Below are 19,495 nucleotides of genomic sequence, written 5' to 3' on the forward strand. Positions count from 1 at the left end.
ATTCATTTTAAATTCTTAATTATTTCAACTAGCCTTTTATTTGTTTATTTTTATGTGTGAGGCAATTGTGATTAAGTGACTTGTCCAAGGACTTGCCCAGCTAGTAAGTATCAAGAATATGAGGTCAAATTTGAACTAAGGTCCTCTTGAATCTAGGATCTGTGCTCTATCCACTATTCCACCCAGCTGCCCTCAATTTTTTGTTTTATTTTTATAATATTTTGAGTTCCAAATATTACCCTCTCCCCTTCTTCACTTCCTACTCACCAGGATAATAAGCAATCTGTTATAGGTTATACATGGACAATCATGTAAAACACATTTCCTGATTAGTTATGTTGTAAAAGGATTATCAGTACAAAAGGGGAAAACTGCAAGAAATAAAAAAAATGGAAATAGTACGCTTCAGTCTGATTCAGATTCCATAGTTCTTTCTCTGGATGTTAATAGCGTTTTCCATCATGAGTCCTTTGACATTGTCTTGGACCATTGTATTGCTGAAAAGAACGAAGTTTTTCATCACACAATATTGCTGTTTCTGTGTACAGTGTTCTCCTGGTTCTGTTCACTTCACTCAGCAGCCTCCTATTTTTTTTTCATTGTGGTGGTGGTAGTTGTAATGAATGTGGTTAAATTATTCCAGTTGTATCTGGCTCTTCATGACCCCATTTGGGGTTTTCTTGGAAAAGATTCAGAATTGGTTTGTCATTTCCTTTTCCAGCTCATTTTACAGATGAGAAAACTAAAGCCAACAGGATTAAATGATTTGCCCTAATCACATAACTAGTAAGTGTCTGAGGTTAGATTTGAACTCAGGAGGATGAGTCTTCCTACTCCCATTTCTTCTTTTTCTTCTTTTCTCTTTCCTTTTATATCAATTCATGTAAGTCTTTTGAGGTTTTTCTGAAATCTACCTACTCATCATTTCTTATAGCACAATAGTATTCCATTGCATTAATATACCACAACTTGTCCAGTTTCCCAATTGTTAGGCATCCTTCTCAATTCTCTGTTCTATGCCTCCCCAAAAAAGCTACTATAAATATTTTTTATTACAGGATAGAAAATTAGTAGTGGTATTGCTGGATCAAAGGGTATGCAAAGTTTTTTTAGCCCTTTGAACATTGTTCCAAATTGCTCTCCAGAATGCTTGGATCAGCTATGTTTTTTCTAGTTTTATAAAATAATTTTGGTAGTTTGATTGGTATGGCAATGAATAAGGAAATTAATTTAGGTAGAATTGCCATTTTATAATATTGGCTCAGTCTATCCATGAGCAATTGATACTTTTCCAGTTGTTTAGATATGACTTTATTTGTGTGAAATGTGTTTTGTAATTTTGTTATGTAGTTCCTGGATTTTCTTTGGCAGATAGAATACAATTTCATATTATCTACACTTATTTTAAGCAAAATTTTTCTTTCTATCTCTTGCTGCTGGTCTTTATTTGTAATATCTAGAAATGCTGATGACTTTGTTGCAGCATGATCTAAAAAAGATACATTTAATATTTCTACTTTTTCACATTTGATTTTGAGGTTTTTATGTTTTAATACATGGTCAATTTTTCTATTATGTGCCATGTATGACTAAGAAAAAGGTGTATTTCTTTCTATTCTTTTTAAAGTTTCTCCAGAAGTTCATCATATCTAACTTTTCTTTTTTTTTTTAGCAATTTAAGAAACACTCCATTTTTATCAAACCTTCGAAGTGTTTTTTTTTTTTTTTTGCCAGGCAAACAGGGTTAAGTGGCTGCCCAAGGCCACACAGCTAGGTAATTATTAAGTGTCTGAGACTGGATTTGAACCCAGGTACTCCTGACTCCAGGGCCAGTGCTTTATCCACTATGCCACCTAATTTCATATCTAACTTTTCTAAAATTCTATTCACCTGCTTAAATTTTTCTTGTTTATTTTGTGGTTAGATTTATCTAGTTCTGAGAGGGGGAGGTTGAAGTCCTTCACTTCGATTTCTTCCCGTAACTGCCTTAACTTTCCATCTAAGAATTTGGATTGCTATATTTTTTCTTTCCTTCTTTATTTTAAATTTTACAATTTTCCCCCTAATCTCGTTTCCCTTCCCCCCCTCCAGAAAGCGATCTGTTAGTCTTTACATTGTTTCCATGGTATACATTGATTTAAGTTGAATGTGGTGAGAGAGAAATCAGATCCTTAAGGAAAAAAATAAGTACAAGAGATAGCAAAATTACATAATAAAGTGACTTTTTTTTTTAAAAAAAAATTAAAGGTAATAGTCTTTGATCTTTGTTCAAACTCCACAATTATTTCTCTGTATACAGATGGTATTCTCCATCACAGATATCCCAAAATTGTGCCTGATTGTTGCATTGATATGAGCAAGTCCATTATCATCATCCTGTGTTGCTGTTAGGGTATACAGTGTTCTTCTGGTTCTGCTCAGCTCTCTCAGCTGTTCATGCAAATCCTTCCAGGCTTCCTGAATTCCCGTTCCCTCCTGGTTTCTAATAGAACAATAGTGTTCCAACACACACACACACACACACACACACACACACACATATGTATATTATATTTAATATATATTATGTATAATATACATACACACATATATATACATATACATATACATATGTATATATATATATATACACACACCACACTTTATTAAGCCATTTCCCAATTGATGGACATTCACTCAATTTCTAATTCTCTGCCACCACAAACAGGGCTGCTATAAATATTATTGTACAAGTGATGTTTTTACCCTTTTTCATCATCTCTTCAGGGTATAGACCCAGTAGTTATATTGTTGGCTCAAAGGGCATGCACATTTTTGTTGTCCTTTGATCATAATTCCAACTTGCTCTCCAGAAAGGTTGGTTGAGTTCACAGCTCCACCAACAATGTATTAATGTCCCAGATTTCCCAAATCTCTTCCAACATTGATCATTGTCCTTTCTGGTCACATTGGCCAGTCTGAGAGGTGTGGGTGGTACCTCAGAGATTCTTTAATTTGCATTTCTCTGATAAGTAGTGATTTAGAGCAATTTTTCATATGACTATGGATTGCTTTGATGTCCTCATCTGCAAATTGCCTTTACATATCCTTTGATCATTTGTCAATTGGGGAATGGCTTGGTTTTTTTTTAAATTTGACTCAGTTCTCTGTATATTTTAGAAATGAGTCCTTTGTCAGAAATACTAGCTGTAAAAATTGTTTCCCAGTTTACTACATTTCTTTTGATCTTGGTTACAGTGGTTTTATCTGTGCAAAAACTTTTAATTTAATGTAATTGAAATTATCTAGTTTGTTTTTAATGATGTTCTCCATCTCTTTCTTGGTCATAAACTGCTTCCCTTTCCATAGAACTGACGGGTAAACTATTGCTTGATCTCCCAGTGTGCTTATATTGCTATATTTCTTGATGCATAGATGTTTAATATTGATATTACTTAATTGTCTATGGTACCTTTAGTAAGATATAATTTCCTTGTCTCTTTTAATCGAATCTATTTTTACTTTTGTTTTATCTGAGATCAGAATTGCTATCCCTGTTTTTTTTTTTATTTCAGCTGAACCATAATATATTCTGCTTCAGTCTTTTAGTTTTATTTTATGTGTATCTGCCTCAGATGTGTTTCTTACAATTGTATTATAGGATTCTGGTTTTCAATTCAATGCTATCTGCTTCCATTTTATGAGAGAGTTCACCCCATTCACATACACACTTATGATTACTAGCTGTGTATTTCCCTTCATTCTGTTTTTCCTCCTATTTATACTTTTCTCTTTCCTTTTTCCTTGTCCTTCCACAGTGTATTGCTTCTGACCACCACCTCTCTTAATCTTCCCTCTCTACTAACAGTTCCCTCTTTCTTTTCTTTTCCCCTTTCCTCTACTTCTGCCCTCTCTTCTACCACTACGCCTCCTTTTCTTTTCCCTTTCCTCTCTTACTTCTTTATAGGATAAGATACATTTCTACACCCAACTGAGTATGCATGTTATTCCCTCTTTGACTCAATTCTAAAAAGGTTCAAACAATGCTCCCTCCCTTCTTTTCCTCTATTTTAATAGTCTTTTGTGCCTTTACATGTGTTGTAATTTCCCCAATTCTGTCTCCTCTTTTCATCTTCTCCCAATGCAATTGCTTTTTTTAAACCCCTTAAATTTTTTTTATGTCATCACATGAAAATCAACCTCTACCCACACCCTCTATGTGAGTAGACTCCTTCTAACTGCCCTCCTAGAGATATAGCTCTCAAGAGTTACAAGTAGCGTTTTCCCATATAGGGTTAGAAACATGTTTCAAATAACATCTTTTCTCTTAGCTGTTTTTTTGTAATCCTTCTCTTAAGTCTTCTATTTGTTTATTTCTGGCTGTTTACAGTATTTTCAACTACTGACATGATAGTTCTAGAATTTGACTCCAATATTCCTTAGAATGTTCATTTTGGGATCTTTTTCAGAAGGTGATTTGTGGATTCTCTCAATGATTGTTTTACCCTTGGATTCTAAAATATCAGGTCATTTTTCCTTGATGATTTTTTGAAAGATGTTGCCAAGGTTCTTTTCTTGTTCATGGCTTTGAAGTAATCAAACAATTCTTACATTATCTCTCCTGGTTCTATTTTCCAGGTCAGTTGTTTTTCCAATGAAGTATTTTCAAATTGAAAAAAAATTTCCATTCTTTTGATTTTATTGACAAATTCTTGATATCTCATAGAATCATTAGCTTTCAAATTCTAATTTCTTATGAAATTATTTTGTTAAACAGTTAACTTTTGTACCTCATTTTCCAGTTGTCCAGTTCTACCTTTAAGGAGTTGCTTTCTTCAGTCAATTTTTGTCCTTCCTTTTCTAAGTTGTTGACTCTTTTCCTGATTGTCTTATATAATTCACATTTCTTTTTCCAATTTTTCTTCGATTTCTCTTATTTGATTTTTCAAATCCCCTTTGAGCTCTTCCAAGAAGTAATATGGACTTGAGACAAATTCATCTTCCTCTGTAAGGTTTCACTTATAGGTATTTTGACATTTTTGTCCTCTTATGAGTTTGTGTTTTGATATTCTTTGTCATCATAGTAGCCTTCTGTGGTCAGGGCTCTTTTCTGTCTTTTTTTTTTTGCTCATTTTTTAGTCTGTTTTGTGCCATTTAAGGTTGAACTCAGCTCCTAGGATATAGGGTATATGGTCCAAACTTCTTGTGCTGAAGGCCAGGGCCCTGGTCAATGACTTCTCCTGATGCCTCTGAGACACTTAACTTGCTCACTGTACTGAAATGGCCTGATCTAGTTATGTCTATTATGTATGTGTGGGGAGGGGGCGGGGAGGTCCTTGGGGATGACAGTTTGCCTTCTGTGCTAGGGCTGGAGGACTCACAACTGACTTGATGTATTATTGACCTGCTGAGCCAGGACCATGGGGCCTTGGTTGTTGATCTATGCTGTGGCTAAGAATCTTCTGCTGGCTTTTCTCAATACTTCTGCACTGGACTGTGCTCCCTTTATACCCAAGTGAGAAAGACCTTTCCTTAAGTCCTTTTAAACTACATTAAGTGGGAAAATTGTTTCACTACATCTTTCTGTGGCATCAGTGAGATTTGATTTAATGTTTCTGAGGGGAAAATGGGGAGAGTTCAAACAATTTTCTGGTTTCTCTATGCCATTTTTTGCTCTTTGTCTCCCCTCCCCCATCTCTGAACAGTTTCATCTTTTCTTCTAAACACATTTGGAATTAGATCTGAGTTTGAATCTTTGATATCTTCCTTCCTACCTATATTAACTTAGACAAGTTATTTAATTTCTCCTGGGTCTCTTATTTCTTCATTTAAAAAATGAGAGGTTTGGAATGATTGATTATTGAGGTTGCTTTTCACTCTAAATATATATGCCTATGAATTCTGAACTCCAACCATACTAACATACTAGGTGAGGTCTAGATGACATTTTCTTATCTCTGTGACTTGGTATATTAGCATTCTCATACTTTTAATTTCCTGTCTCCTATTAATGATTCTTATTTTTATAGTGAAGGGGCATAGACTGGAATTTTGAGAGATTCTATGATAGGTAGGGTTTTAGTATGTTTCAAAACAATTCCTTGAAGACAGTCACCTGCTCTTTCTGTATAAGGCTGATGCTTCAGTGTGTACTACAGTGATAGAAAGAACTGAGAGCTTCTTCTTCCTTGTGTTGATAGAGCTAAGGATCTCATAATGGCTTAAATTGATATTGAAATTTTCCTATTCATATATCCTCATTTGTTCCTTTTAACATCCCTAAAAAGGCATTGGGGTATAGACACCCCAATTTTATAAATATGGAGACAAGTATCCAAGGTCATGTAGCTAGTTGCTGATAGAGTTGTAATCAAATCCATGTCTTTGGATTCTTCAATCCAGTTTTTACTCTGTTCTACAATATTGTCTCATTGAGATCAGAAACCCTGGCTAATTAGACCAAGCCTACAATTATGCCTATTTTAGTCAAATTGAAGTAAATATCATTAGAACAGGGACTGGTGGTAAATTGTGTGGTTTTGTAATTGGGTCATATAGGAGATAACTTGTCTCATTTCCATATGCTTGTTGCCTTATGGGAATAAAATATTGCCTTATGGGATACAAGTAGACCAATTAGGAAGTTTTATCTAGCAGTTGTCTTGGAATAAAAGGAGTGTTCTTTTTATAACTAGTAAATCTGTCAAAGGGGGAAATAATCACCAACACTGCTACCACCATCACTACCATAGGTAGATCAGGGTCCATGGAGTTTGAAAGATAAGACAAGTAGAATTTCATTGGAATACCTTAGAACATCTTAGGTGCCATCTCCTCCATGATGTCTCAGTTTTGTGTGTGTCTCCCTACACAGATACCTTGATTTACTTATATTCATATATATGCTGTATTTTCCCTTCTTGTGGAATATGAACTCATTGAGAGCAGGGATTGTTTTGTTGGTTAGATGGACAAGGAATTAAGACTTGGAGAGGTCAACAGAATTACTCTTTTGTATTCTGCTATGTGATTTCTTTTGTGTGTGTGTGTGTGTGTGTGTGTGTGTGTGTGTGTGTGTCTGTCTGCCTGTCTGTCCATTTGTGAGGGGAAGATTTTTTTTAATTTAGAGATAGGTTGCTTACTTTGTTGTATTCATACAGACTAAAGAACTCTCATATTTCCTATGGTTTCTATTTTATTAAATTACATTTTAGAGGCATTTTTTAACTAAATAAACTTGTTGGCTCCCCCCCCACTCCCTATCCCATTCAGTGAAATAAATGAAACTTGACTCCACATTGCTGGTGCAATAAGCCAGGATTGAATTAAAGGGTTAAACAAGTCATATTCAAGTCTCAACTCAGCAATGAAATATTAATAGATTTCATGAAAAAGAAAAAAGTTTCCAGAAATATCTTGTTAATTAAAATAAGCTAAAAATAGCTTGTATTCATGTTGCACTGTTATTTCCAAGTCCTTTCATGTCTCTCTCTTATCTTCACAGAATCCTAAGGAGCTTAATAGGTACAGCTATTACAATCACCATATCACAGATAAGGAGGGGAAAAGCCCAGAGTGATTAACCAGCAAATATTTGTGTAGAACTTCCTAGTACAAAGTACTATAGTAGTTCTATTAGATTTACTAGGAAACAGTGCACCCCCATCTCTTTAAAGGAAGCTTTAGCCTAGTTGAGGACACAAGACAACTATATTTGAAAAATGTAAATAATTCAAGTAGCATTAAATAACAGCACAAAACATAATTCAAGACAGTAATACTTAATTCTCATGTCATGATGATAAGCTTAAATAATTTGCTCAAAAGCCATTATTTCTGAACTAGGACTGGAATACTGGTCACCTACCTGGCATCTTGATGATGACAGTTCCATGTCACCCAAATGTGTGTCCTTTCATGGGAGAGTAAGACAAATTTTGTCCATTTACTTTTTTGCAATATTTCTCATGTACTGTGGAATTGAATGCAGACCTTGTTTTGTATTAATGCTATGTCTCATCTGGTGATGGGAGATCTTTGGTTACATTATTCAGAACTCAGCAGGAATGAGCAGTATAATTAAATTTTAACAGGCAACTCCTTATTGAAAGGTCAGTTAGGTTTAGTGGTAGGTATCAGAGACAGCAAAAGATGATGGGTAGGATGTGTGAAAAAGAACTAACTGATAGTAAATGTTTATACACACCTTGGGGAAAGAGTCTGTCAAGTTTCTTCTGGAGATTTCAAGGTAAGAAGGACTTTGATATTTCGAACATAAGAATTTAAGGGAAGCTCCCTTGGAAACTGGGTCATGGCTATGGAGATGTCCTGAGGTGCCTTCATCCCAGTGCCGAAGACAAAAAATAGCTGCTTTTTATCAAGTGGAATAAAATGTCAAGAATTCGAATTTGTATTTTCTGACTTTAATATAAATGAATTTTCAAAGTGAAATGTATTGTAAACTAATATTTTTATCAAAACAGTGTTCAGTTTAGAAACCTGTAGTTTTCAAAAGAGCATTGGGATATAGGAAAGAAAATTGATTGCAATCTAGAATTCTCCCATGCTCTCATATTTTCTCTCTCTCTCTCTCTCTCTCTCTCTCTCTCTCTCTCTCTCTCTCTCTCTCTCTCTCTCTCTCTCTCTCTCTCTCTCTCACGTTTCTATACTTGTCTATTTCTTTCCTCTCCCTCCTTCTCTCTTACCCTTCCTCTCTTCTCTCCCCTCCCACCCCTCACCCCAGCCCATGAGAAGTGCTATTTTTAATGGGTTAGCTTAGATGGAAATTAGGCTAGGTAATGATGTTGCTTACCTGCCTGACCACTTAACCCAAGGCTAAATTCCTCACTGACAAAAATGGGCCAATTGAGGAAGATGTGGTTACAAACCAGGATGCATGTGAGAGATTAAGTGGGATTTTTTTTTTGGTGGTTGTTGATATTTACAGACACACAAGCATATCATCTTTATGAGACATTTGGTGACATTTAGATTTAGACTTGGATGATTTCCTGACTGTAATTTTTTAATAGCTATAGAGTTGATTTTGGCAAGGTTGCCATTAACCAATTAGAAACATTTAAAAACACATTTTAAATGCTTGTTCTACTAATTACTGACTTGTAAAAGAACTTGCCTTCACCACCTGAATATAGTGGAGAAGATAACAGAAGACCCTTCTGGATTTTTGAAAGATTTAATTGTTTCTCATGTTTTGTGTCATTTCTGTAGCAAGACCCTTGCCATACCCCCAAAGTGTTGTTACAATCACAAGTTGATTTCATAATATGAAATAAAGATTTTTCATGCCTTCTGTTCTTATATCATTATTTCTGGGTATACCTTACAGTACAATCCTCCATTCCCTAAGCACTGGATACACTCCCAAATCTTTGTGAATAGTCACTTATTTCAAAGCAAAAACAAGAATAAAACCAGTTTACAGCAGGTGTCCCGACCTCTTAAAGGAAAGAAGAAAGTGCATTTCCTTATTATTGATAATAATTTCTCTCCTTCACAGTTGAGGCAAAAATATTAATCATCCTTTTTGCTTGTGTTTAAAAGAAAATAATCTAAAAATTTTTACATTGCCGATATAGTTAGTTTGTTGTGGTGATATATAGCTATCCCCACAATTACAATTGCATAGTGATTTCATTTCCCAATATTTTAAAGTGTGAACATATCTTACCCTTAAAATTATTTTTGCATGAAACTTTGTTTCTATATAATGTACTGGTTTCATTTCTTTTTAAATACATAATTCTATTTCATTTCAAGTATGTTTTACTTGTCTGTGATCATTTATGGCCTTCTTTTTCTTTGGTGCACAAAAAATCTGTTTAAATGAACTTTACTTCTTCCCCTTTCATTTTGGCTACCCTATCTCTACTCCTCCCTTTCCTCCTCTATCTGAACTCCTTCCTTGTGAATAAAAAAAGAAATCAAATCATAGCAAACATGCTCTATCAAGCATAGCAAATTCTTAAGTTGATTGTGTCTCAAAAAATGTATGTCTTTTTCCATTTTTTCCAGACTTTCTCTCTGGATGTAGATAGTATGCTTCATCATTGGCTCTTTGAAATCATGACTGATAATTACACTATTGCATTAAGGTTGTAATTTAATTTGGAAGTATTGGCTTTTTTTTAAATATTGCTCATCCTAATCATTAGCAGCAGATATTGTCCCATCTTCAGTTCTTCCTTGGTTTTTGTTAATATTATTTTGAAGTTGTCTTTGAATAAGTATCTTGTGTTCTTGGATATGTTTCTTTCCAATTGATTCATTCTGTTATTTTAATACAATAAAGGTAGCCTGGTGTAAAAGAGAAAAGAAAATGGGTTAAAATCTCATTTCTAACAATTAATAGCTTTGTTCTTGGATGAGTCACCTAATTTCTCTGTGCATCAGGAAACTCCCTAGAACTTACCAATTGAGTCATAGATGGACTGAGAGGTAGAGGGACATTCTGCACTGGAAGTTTGCTCTTAGAAATTACTCTTGCACACTTTGCATATTTACCTACTTCAATATTATTATGTTACCATTTCAGTTTCTCTTAATTCTTGGTGAAATATAGAACTACATATGTATGTTTATATATATATATATATGTATATATATATATATATATATATAATATCCTATTTTATATATACATTCCTATGTATACACACACATTTATATATGAAATTTCCCCCTGCTACTTTAGTGGGGATTAGATAAATTGTTTGCTGTTAACATTGTAAACTCTTCAAACTTTGCTTCTCAAGTGTTCAATATTTGCCTTCATTTGCTAGATTCGTGGTTTATGTTTCTTAATTTTGTATTTCAGTTTTTGCAATACTTTATTATCCTGCCTTAAAAAACAGACCTTTGTTATGTTATGGTTTGATGCTAAATGAACTCTTCATTATTTTGACAATTTTATTAGTAATATAATTATTACAATTTATAATAAAATTTTTGCTTATCTGCATAACATTGGAATTTAACAATAATGTGTATAGGCATGTTACATTTTTGGTTCTGATAAGAATTCCCTAGAATCTTTGATCACTGGGTAAACTATAGATTCTGAAACTTTTATTTTTCCATATCCTCTAGGATGTCAGTAATTTCTATCATAACCTTCCAGCTTTGTCAATTGAATCCACATGTTTTCCCATATTTTGGATAATTTAGTTATATCCTTTGATCATGTAGAAGTACAAAAATGTTCTACATTGTGTGGAATTCTGTCTTCTTAGTAAATCTAGTTCATGTTTTTAGGAAAGGATATTTATTCCACTGTATATAGTGTTCATTTTCTTCATTATTACTTCTTATCCTTTGTCTTACTATTTAAGTCTTAATTTCCTCACAGGTCTTTTTTTATTTGAAAATTTTTTTAAAATTGATTCTGTGATTCTTCTAAGCTTACAATTCTTTCCCAATTTCTGGAAATTTGCCATGTATCCAGGTGAGGACATATCTGAGACTATTTTATATAGTTTCTTTTCTTTTCTTTCTTTCTTTCTTTTTTTGGTTTTTGCAAGGCAATGGGGTTAAGTGACTTGCCCATATATAGTTTCTTTTGTCTTTGTTATTTTTAGTAATTTAGCAGATTTTATTGCTGTATAATATTTTTATTTGTACTCATATTTTTCTTTATGTATTTTTATTTGGTTTGAATTTTAACTTCTTTTGTGATTTCTAAGTTATTTCACTTCTTTTTGATATTTGGATTTTTTCCTTGGGGTGGACGAGAAGGAATACAGATCCCTTAAATTCTCTCAACCTATCATATTAAATCTGTTGTGGGGTATTTCCTGATATTCATGGTATCTGGCAATCATGAAAATTCATTGAAACCTTTTTATCTTAATTTTTTTCTCTTTTCAGGATAATTCAAGTCTCTATGTTCAAAAATGCTGTCTATCTATCTATCTATCTATCTCTCTATCTATCTAGTAATTCTTTGTGATTGCAAAGAACTGAATAGTAAGAGTGTAACCATCAGCTGAGGAATGACTAAGTTTGATTTTTGACTGTGATAGAATATTTTTGTGGTATAAAAATGATGAAGGAAACTATTTTTCATGATTTTTTAATGAAATGTTACTGTGTAAAGTGAGCAGAACCAGAAGAATAATTAATAAAAAACAATATTGAAAAGACAAATTTTGAAAGGCTTAGAAACTCTTATCAACACAGAGACCAGAAGACTCATGATACCAGAGGACTCATGAAGAAACATAATATCTACTTGGGTGGGTGATAGATTTGGTAAAAATTAAGACATGTTTTCTTTTGGACATGTCAAATGTGGTGATTTATTTTCTTGAGTATACATATTTATATCAGATTTGTTCTTTTTTTTCTATGTGGGAGAAAATGGGAGGGAAGAAAGAAAGATTGTTTTATTTTAACTTTTATTTTATTTTTCCATAGTTATATGCAAAAACAAGTTTCAACATTCACTTTTAAACCTTGAGTTCTAAATTCTCTCCCTTCCTCCCACCCCAATCCCCCTTATTGAGAAAGCAAGTTATTTGATATAGGTGATCCAATAAGATAGTACCTCAGAATTGTTTCAACCCACATTTATCCTGTCAATAGTGATTCAGGACTTTTTTTTAATGATTTGGATAGATAGCATTGATAATGTCATCTGAAAACTGTTCATATACCTTTTGATCATTTATCAATTGAGGCATGACTTATTTTTTATAAATTTAATTCAGTTCTTTGAGGAATACAGTCTTTTTCAGAAAAACTTGTTTCAATATTTTTTCCCACAGTTGCTGTTGCTAACTGTATTTCACTCCATGCTATTCCTCCCACCCCCATTTATTCTCTTCTCTCTCTCTCCTTTCACCCATTCCCTCCTCAAAAGTGTTTTGCATCTAATTACCCCATTCTATAGTCTTCCCTATTCCATAGTCTTCACCTATTTCTCCATGCCCCCCCCCACTCACATCCCTTTCTTCTCCTACTTTCTTTTAGGGTAAGATAGATAGATTTCTATACCCATTCGAATGTGTATATTATTTCCTCTCTGAGCCAATTCTGATAAGAGGAAGGCTTACTTACCCTTCTTCACCTCCCTTCTTTTCCACTGCAAAAGCTTTCTCTTGTCACTTTTATGCAAAATAACTTACCCTATTCTAGTTCCCCTTTCCTTTTCTCCCAGTACATTCTTCTCTCACCCATTAACTCCATCTTATACATTTATTATCCCTTCAAATCCAACTCCCATCTACACTTTGTCTATATATATGTTCCTTCTAACTGCCCTAATAAATAAGAGCTCATTTGAGTTGTCAGTATCATCTTCCCATGCAGGAATATATGCAATTCAACATCAAGTCCCTATGATTTGCCTTTCCTGTTTACTTTTTTATACTTTACTTTGAGACTTGTGTTTGAAGATCAAATTTTTTGTTCAACTCCGATCAGGAAAGTTTGAAAGTCCTCTATTTCATTGAATGTCCATCTTTTCCCCTGAAGTTTGTTCAGGTTTGCTGAGTAGTTAATGCTTGATTGTAATTCAAGCTCTTTTGCCTTCCAGAGTATCATACTCCAAGTCCCATGATCCTTTAATGTAAAAATTGCTCAATCTTGTGTTATCCTGACTGTGGCTCTGTGGTATTTGAATTGTTTCTTTTAGACTGCTTGCAATATTTTCTCCTTAACTTGGAAGCTCTGAAATTTTGCTATAATATTTCTGGCAGTTTTTATTTTAGGATCTCTTGCAGTAGGTGATCAGTGGATTCTTCTGTTTCCATTTTACTCTCTGCTTCTTGAATATCAGGGAAGTTTTCTTTGATATTTTCTTGAAAAATTATGTCTGGGCTCTTTTTTTTGTCATGGCTTTCAGGAGTTCAATAATTTTTAAATTATCTCTTCTGGATCTTCTTTCTAGCTTAGTTGTTTTTCCAGTGAGATATTTCAAATTTTCTTCTAGTTTTTCATTCTTTTGGGTTTATTTTATTTTTTCTTGATTTCTCAAAAAACTCATCAGTTTTCCTTTGCTCCATTCTATATTTTAAGGAATTATTTTCTTCAATGAGCTTTTTGTATCTCCTTTTCCATTTGGCAAATTCTGCTTTTTAAGGCATTCTTCTTATTGATTCTTTTTCCATTTGATCCAGTCTAGTTTTTAAGATTTTTTTATTTCTCTTCCAAATTTTTCCTCTACCTCCCTAACTTGATTTTTAAAATACTTTTTGAGCTCTTCCATAGTCTGAGCCCAGTTCATATTTTTCTTGGAGACTTTGAAAGTCAAAAAGCTTTGAAATTGTTATCTTCTTCAGAGTATATATTTTGTTCTTCCATATGACCCTAGTTACTATCTAAAGTTGGATGTTTTTCTTTTGTTACTTGCTCTTTCCCCCAGTCTATGACTTGATTTTTGACTCTTCCTTAAGGTGGGGCCCTGCTTCCAGAGTGGAGGACACACTGTTTCAAGCTTTTGAGGGCTTTTGCTGCTCTTTTCAGAGATACTTCTAGGGACCTGCAAGTTTTCAGTTCTTCCTAGGTCTTGTGAGAGATTATAGCTACCCTTCTTGCCTGTGCTCTCTGTTCTGTGGGTGATACCAAGCACTCCTTTCTACCCCGGAACTGTGAGGAGGGTGTCTGCTCCACTGTGGCAATAAGCTCTGTTATATTTCTTCTCCTCTTCCTAGAACTTCCTTTCAGACTGTGACTCAGATCTGAGTATAGGCAAGGCAAAAGAATCCTTCCTCAGTAATAGCAATGAGCCCCCTGTAATCTCCTTCTGATCCCTTTACCATGGATGGGCTAAGGGCTCTGGAAGCAGCTGCCTCTGCTGATTCAGTGACTCCTGGGCTTGCTCCTGGTCTGCTGGTGTTGGATCTGTGCTGCTGAGGTCTGTGCTGTATTTTGCTCCAATCTCCATGGTATTTGAATTGTGAGACAGAGATTTCCTGTTGACCTTCCAAATTGTCATTGGCAATGTCTGAGCCGAGAGGTCTGGAATCACCATTGCTGCCACTGACCTAGTCACCCCGCTTCCTATTCCTGGCTAGCCTGGGGCAGGTTTCTTTGGTGTACTTTGTATTACTCTGTGCTCTTCTCTCACCCTGGTGCAGCAGACCCTTCTAACTGATCTTCCAAGTTGCCTTGAGCTGGAAAATTGTTTTTCTCAGTCTTTGTGAGTACTGTCTCTTTAGAATTTGTTTAGAGTTATTATTTAAAAGTATTTGGAGTGTTTGGGGGAGAGCTTGGGTGAGTCCCTGCCTTTACTCCATCATCTTGGCTCTGCCTCTGGAAGATTGTTTTCTAATTGAAAAATTAAAATTTGATTAAAAAAAGAATGTCCAAGGGAATTCTTTAAGGGAAATGAAAATTAACACTTTGAATCTGACTTATTTATGATCTTATCTTTCAGTTTACAAGGGTTTGGATCCCTGATCCTGATGAAGTTTGGCGATCAGCAGAAATAGTCAAGGACTACAAGGAGGGTGAAAAGGTTCTCCATCTTAAATTTGAAGATGAAACTGTAAGTGTTTTGCTTGTCAGTGACCTTGATTGATAATGAATGGAACTAAATCCTGTACTTTTTGGATGTTAAGGATTCTGTATGTGCAGTTACCTATCAAGGGAGTCTATTAAAGTTGTAAGGCCTAATTTGATACTTAATATTTGCCTTTTTGTGTAGTGTGATAATACATTGAAAGTAATTGGTATATTTTAAAGAAACGGCTGCCAGGAATGTTTGTAAGCCATATTTCCTTAAAACTCAAGAAATTTATGATGAAAAATTTTCCCGCTTTTAGCTTTCTTTCTTTTTTTAATTTTTAATTTTATATTATTACAATAATATTGTTATTAGAGTAACCATAACCCCCCCCCAAGAAGATAAGAAACCCCAAGAACAGTGAGAGAGAAAAAAAATGTACTTCAGTCTGTATTCACATTCTGATGGCTCTGTTTCAGGGGTGAGTTGCCTTCTTTATCTTAAGTCCTCCAGAGAAGTTGTTTCAATATTTCTCCCACAGTTGCTATTACAGTTAGCTTTCTTTCTTAAACCTCTCTTTCTATAGTATTAAGCTGAATAGCAACACATATTTATTAAATACTTACCATGTGCAGGTATTGTGTTCATTGTTGGGGATTCAAATGTAAGAAAAAGAAAGGCAGTTCTTTCACTAAAGGAATTTACTTTCTATTAGGGGAAAACAACATGTAAAGAGAGTCTGAAAGCAGACAGTAGGAAACTTGCACAGGGGCAAGGTTGCAAAGTCTAGAGAGTTAGAAGTAGAATTTAGAGGAGAAGGAACCTTGGCTTCAATGGCAGCTCTGGAAGGGACACACCCATGAGAGAAGGGGGACCAGCTTAGCAGAGACACTTTCTAGGGTGAGAAGATAACTGAGGAATGGAGGCAGAGTCTGGAGGGAGCACAATGAGGAGGGATCAAAAACAAAATCCTATGTTAGTTGTTTAATGCCCTTTCCCCTACCTTGCCTATCTTCTTACTCCTCACCATATATTGTTCAATCCTCCTGGCTGTTTTATGAATATAGCTTTCTATCTCTCACCTCTGAGCATTTTGTCTGCCTTTCACCCATGTCAGGAATGCTCTCCCTTCTCATCTCTGTCTACTGCCCTCCCTGGATTCCTTTTAAGTCTCAACTAAAATTCCTTTTTCTACAGGAAACCTGCCCCACCTACTTTTACTTCCAGTGCCTTCCTTTTGTTGATTATTTTCTAGTATATTATTTGTTTGTATATATTTGCTTGCTTATTGTTTCCCTCATTAAGTTGTGAACTACTTGAGAGCAGGGCATGTATTTTGCCTCTTCTTGTATCCCCCCAAAAAAGAACCTGGGACATAATAAGTGTGTAATAAATGTTTATTAACCAACTGAGGGGGAAATATATAAAGTTAATGGAACATTGATTTGCATGGTACTATGATAGATACTGGTTTTCATTAAATTATGTGTACACAAACCCCTTTCCAAGGGTTATATGAAATAAACACCAGTATGATGTAGCTAATTTTCATTTTTCCATGCCCACAGAAAGGATTATTAGAGTTTTGAATTCTACAAATTATATTATCCCAACAAGAGAATCACTCCAGGTGTCAGGAAATGACTCTTAGATTATACAATGAAGTAAAACTACGTGGGAGGATTTTCTGATGACATGATATTTCATGGAGCTCTTAATTCTCTGTAAGAGTTTTTCTTCTCTGGTAACTTTGAGAATCACAGATGACTCCCAAGTCAAGCATCTTCCAATACTGACTTTATATCAGTACCTTATTTCTACTTGTCTACAGGACATGAATCCTTATGTATTTTCCTGTCACCCTGAATTCAAAAAGCCCCAAAGCAAACTAATTATAACACTCAATATAGCCCCTTTCTGGATTATGTCCCCTTCATTGGTATCACCACTAGTTTTTCGGTCTACTAGGCTAGATAACATTTAGTCATCTTTTACTCTTCTCTTTACAGTTAGGTAGTATTGTGGATAACCCAGAGTCAGGAAGACATAAGTTCAAATCCAGTCTCAGACCTGTAGTGGCTGTATGACCCTGGGAAAGCAACTTAACTTTTCTTAGCCTTAGTTCCTTATCAATAAAAGGAGGACACTAATAATGCCTAATTCCCAGGACTGTTGTGAAGATCAAATGAGATAATATTTATATAGTTTTGCTAACCCAATAATACTATGTAAATGCTAACTATTATTGTTGTTATGGTTGCTTTATGCCATATAAATAATTTCATTTTTGTGCTTCACTTGGGTCCACTTCTCTACCCATTCTAGGCACAGCTGTTTTCTCCTTCTTCTGATCTCCATTGCATTTGTTTACTTAACCAATCAGCTTGGCCCCTGTCAAGCAGTTATTGTCAAAAATTCAGTTGTCTCCCTAATTGGATTGTAAACTTCTAGGAGATTATATTTTATAAGACAGTTTTGCACAAATAATGAGCATCCAATAAGATATTGAGTTGATGGTGAATAAATTGACCCCTGATTTTGTGTCACCTTGATCTTATCACTTAAAGAAACTGGCTCCCAGAGAATTTATTTGTGAAATGGATATAACAAGGGGCATTCCCTCCTCCCTCAGTGGGAGAAAGACTTTGATAGTTTTGTCATGGAAATAGTTTTGATACTTAATTCTGGGACCTTGGGCAAGTCACTTACAAAGATGAGTATTCTCACCTGTAAAATGGCTCTAATAATGTCACTTACCTGCCAAGATTATTGTGAGGATAATATTGTAAGGATAAGTCCTTTGCAAACTGTAAAACATGGGACTTTGATAAGAGAGAACTCCTAGCAGAAAGCCCAAAATGTCTGGGACAGAATTAAAGATCTCCCACCCACTTGAGTGGCATGTATTTTTCACTAACAGATTTCATTTGTTTTGAGTAGGTGGGGCTTTGTGTGCCTTTTTATTTTAAATTGTTCAGAGGTATTAGAGGATTCAGCAGCTCTGTTGCTAAAACAGCACAGATGCCTGCCTTCTTAGGTTGACAAAAAAGCCAGAGATGGTGAATAACTCCTGGGAGCCCCTTCCTACCCTGCTCTGATATGAAGCAGGTACCTTGTTATTGAATAGAAAGCCAGAGAATAGGGATTGACAGTTCCGCAGTCCGCTCTTTCTTGGAGGATCTGATTTACCGCAGGTCAGCTGAACAGTTATGTTGTGTCAATTTGCTAGGTCCACTCTGTGACTGAGGAAGAGATACTCTATGGGAGACACGTTGTAGCTCGATGGCCTCAACAAAGCACAAGAGAGTTGCTTTAAACATTGTCTCCTGCTGCCTTCTAAATGTCAATCAACTTAGCCTACCAGGTGAAACTACGCCCTCCTCCCACCAGCTTCCCACTCTCTATCCCTTACTCATGAAACTGAATCAACAAAAAGACCAAATAATTAGATTCTTTTAAAATAATTGTATCTTGCTTTTATTATGGAGCATGTGATAATTTTCCAAGTACCTTCACTAAGCTGGGTAGGTTAGTTACTATTAGTTCTATTTTACAGATGAACAAATTGATTTCCAGGGTGGTCTGGAGGCAGACCCAAGACTATAACAATTAGTAACAGATTCAAGTCTTTTTTCCTTCATCATTATCTTATGTTTATGTGAAGCAGAACCCAGTCATTTTATACTGTGGACTAAAAGAATCTATGCTCCACCTTCCCTTCGGTCATTGGGGAGCTTAATACACTCAACTTTGGAACTCATGTAGAACTTGCCACACATACTCTCCAACCATTAGTTTAGGCTCTTTACCATATGATGTGCTGCTTCACTTGTGCTTTTCCCTCCTCTCATTCTGGGCACACTGATCTAATAAATAAGTAGCATTGCTTCTGGCAAGAATATTTCAAAAGACTGCCCTACGAATCTCTCACCAGCCTTGTGACTACAAATTAAAACTTCTACATGACCACTATTTTGCTGTAGATATGTACTCATCTGGGGCAGCTAGGTGGCATAGTGGATAAAGTACCGGCCTTGGAGTCAGGAGTAC

The 19,495-nt window shown here is 35.1% G+C and overlaps 1 protein-coding gene across 3 annotated transcripts in view; it reads left to right on the forward strand.

Annotated features, from left to right (window-relative positions):
* The window catches only part of MYO5B (myosin VB), a 565,377-nt gene that overhangs the window by 190,268 nt on the left and 355,614 nt on the right, over positions 1-19,495 (forward strand). For all 3 annotated transcript variants that reach the window (XM_074208686.1, XM_074208684.1, XM_074208685.1), the window contains exon 2: positions 15,377-15,487. In XM_074208686.1, coding sequence (XP_074064787.1) covers positions 15,377-15,487 — 111 coding nt within the window. The remainder of the gene's footprint in view (positions 1-15,376; positions 15,488-19,495) is intronic.

The sequence above is a fragment of the Macrotis lagotis genome, chromosome X (assembly GCF_037893015.1).
Source record: "Macrotis lagotis isolate mMagLag1 chromosome X, bilby.v1.9.chrom.fasta, whole genome shotgun sequence".
NCBI classification, from domain to species: domain Eukaryota; kingdom Metazoa; phylum Chordata; class Mammalia; order Peramelemorphia; family Peramelidae; genus Macrotis; species Macrotis lagotis.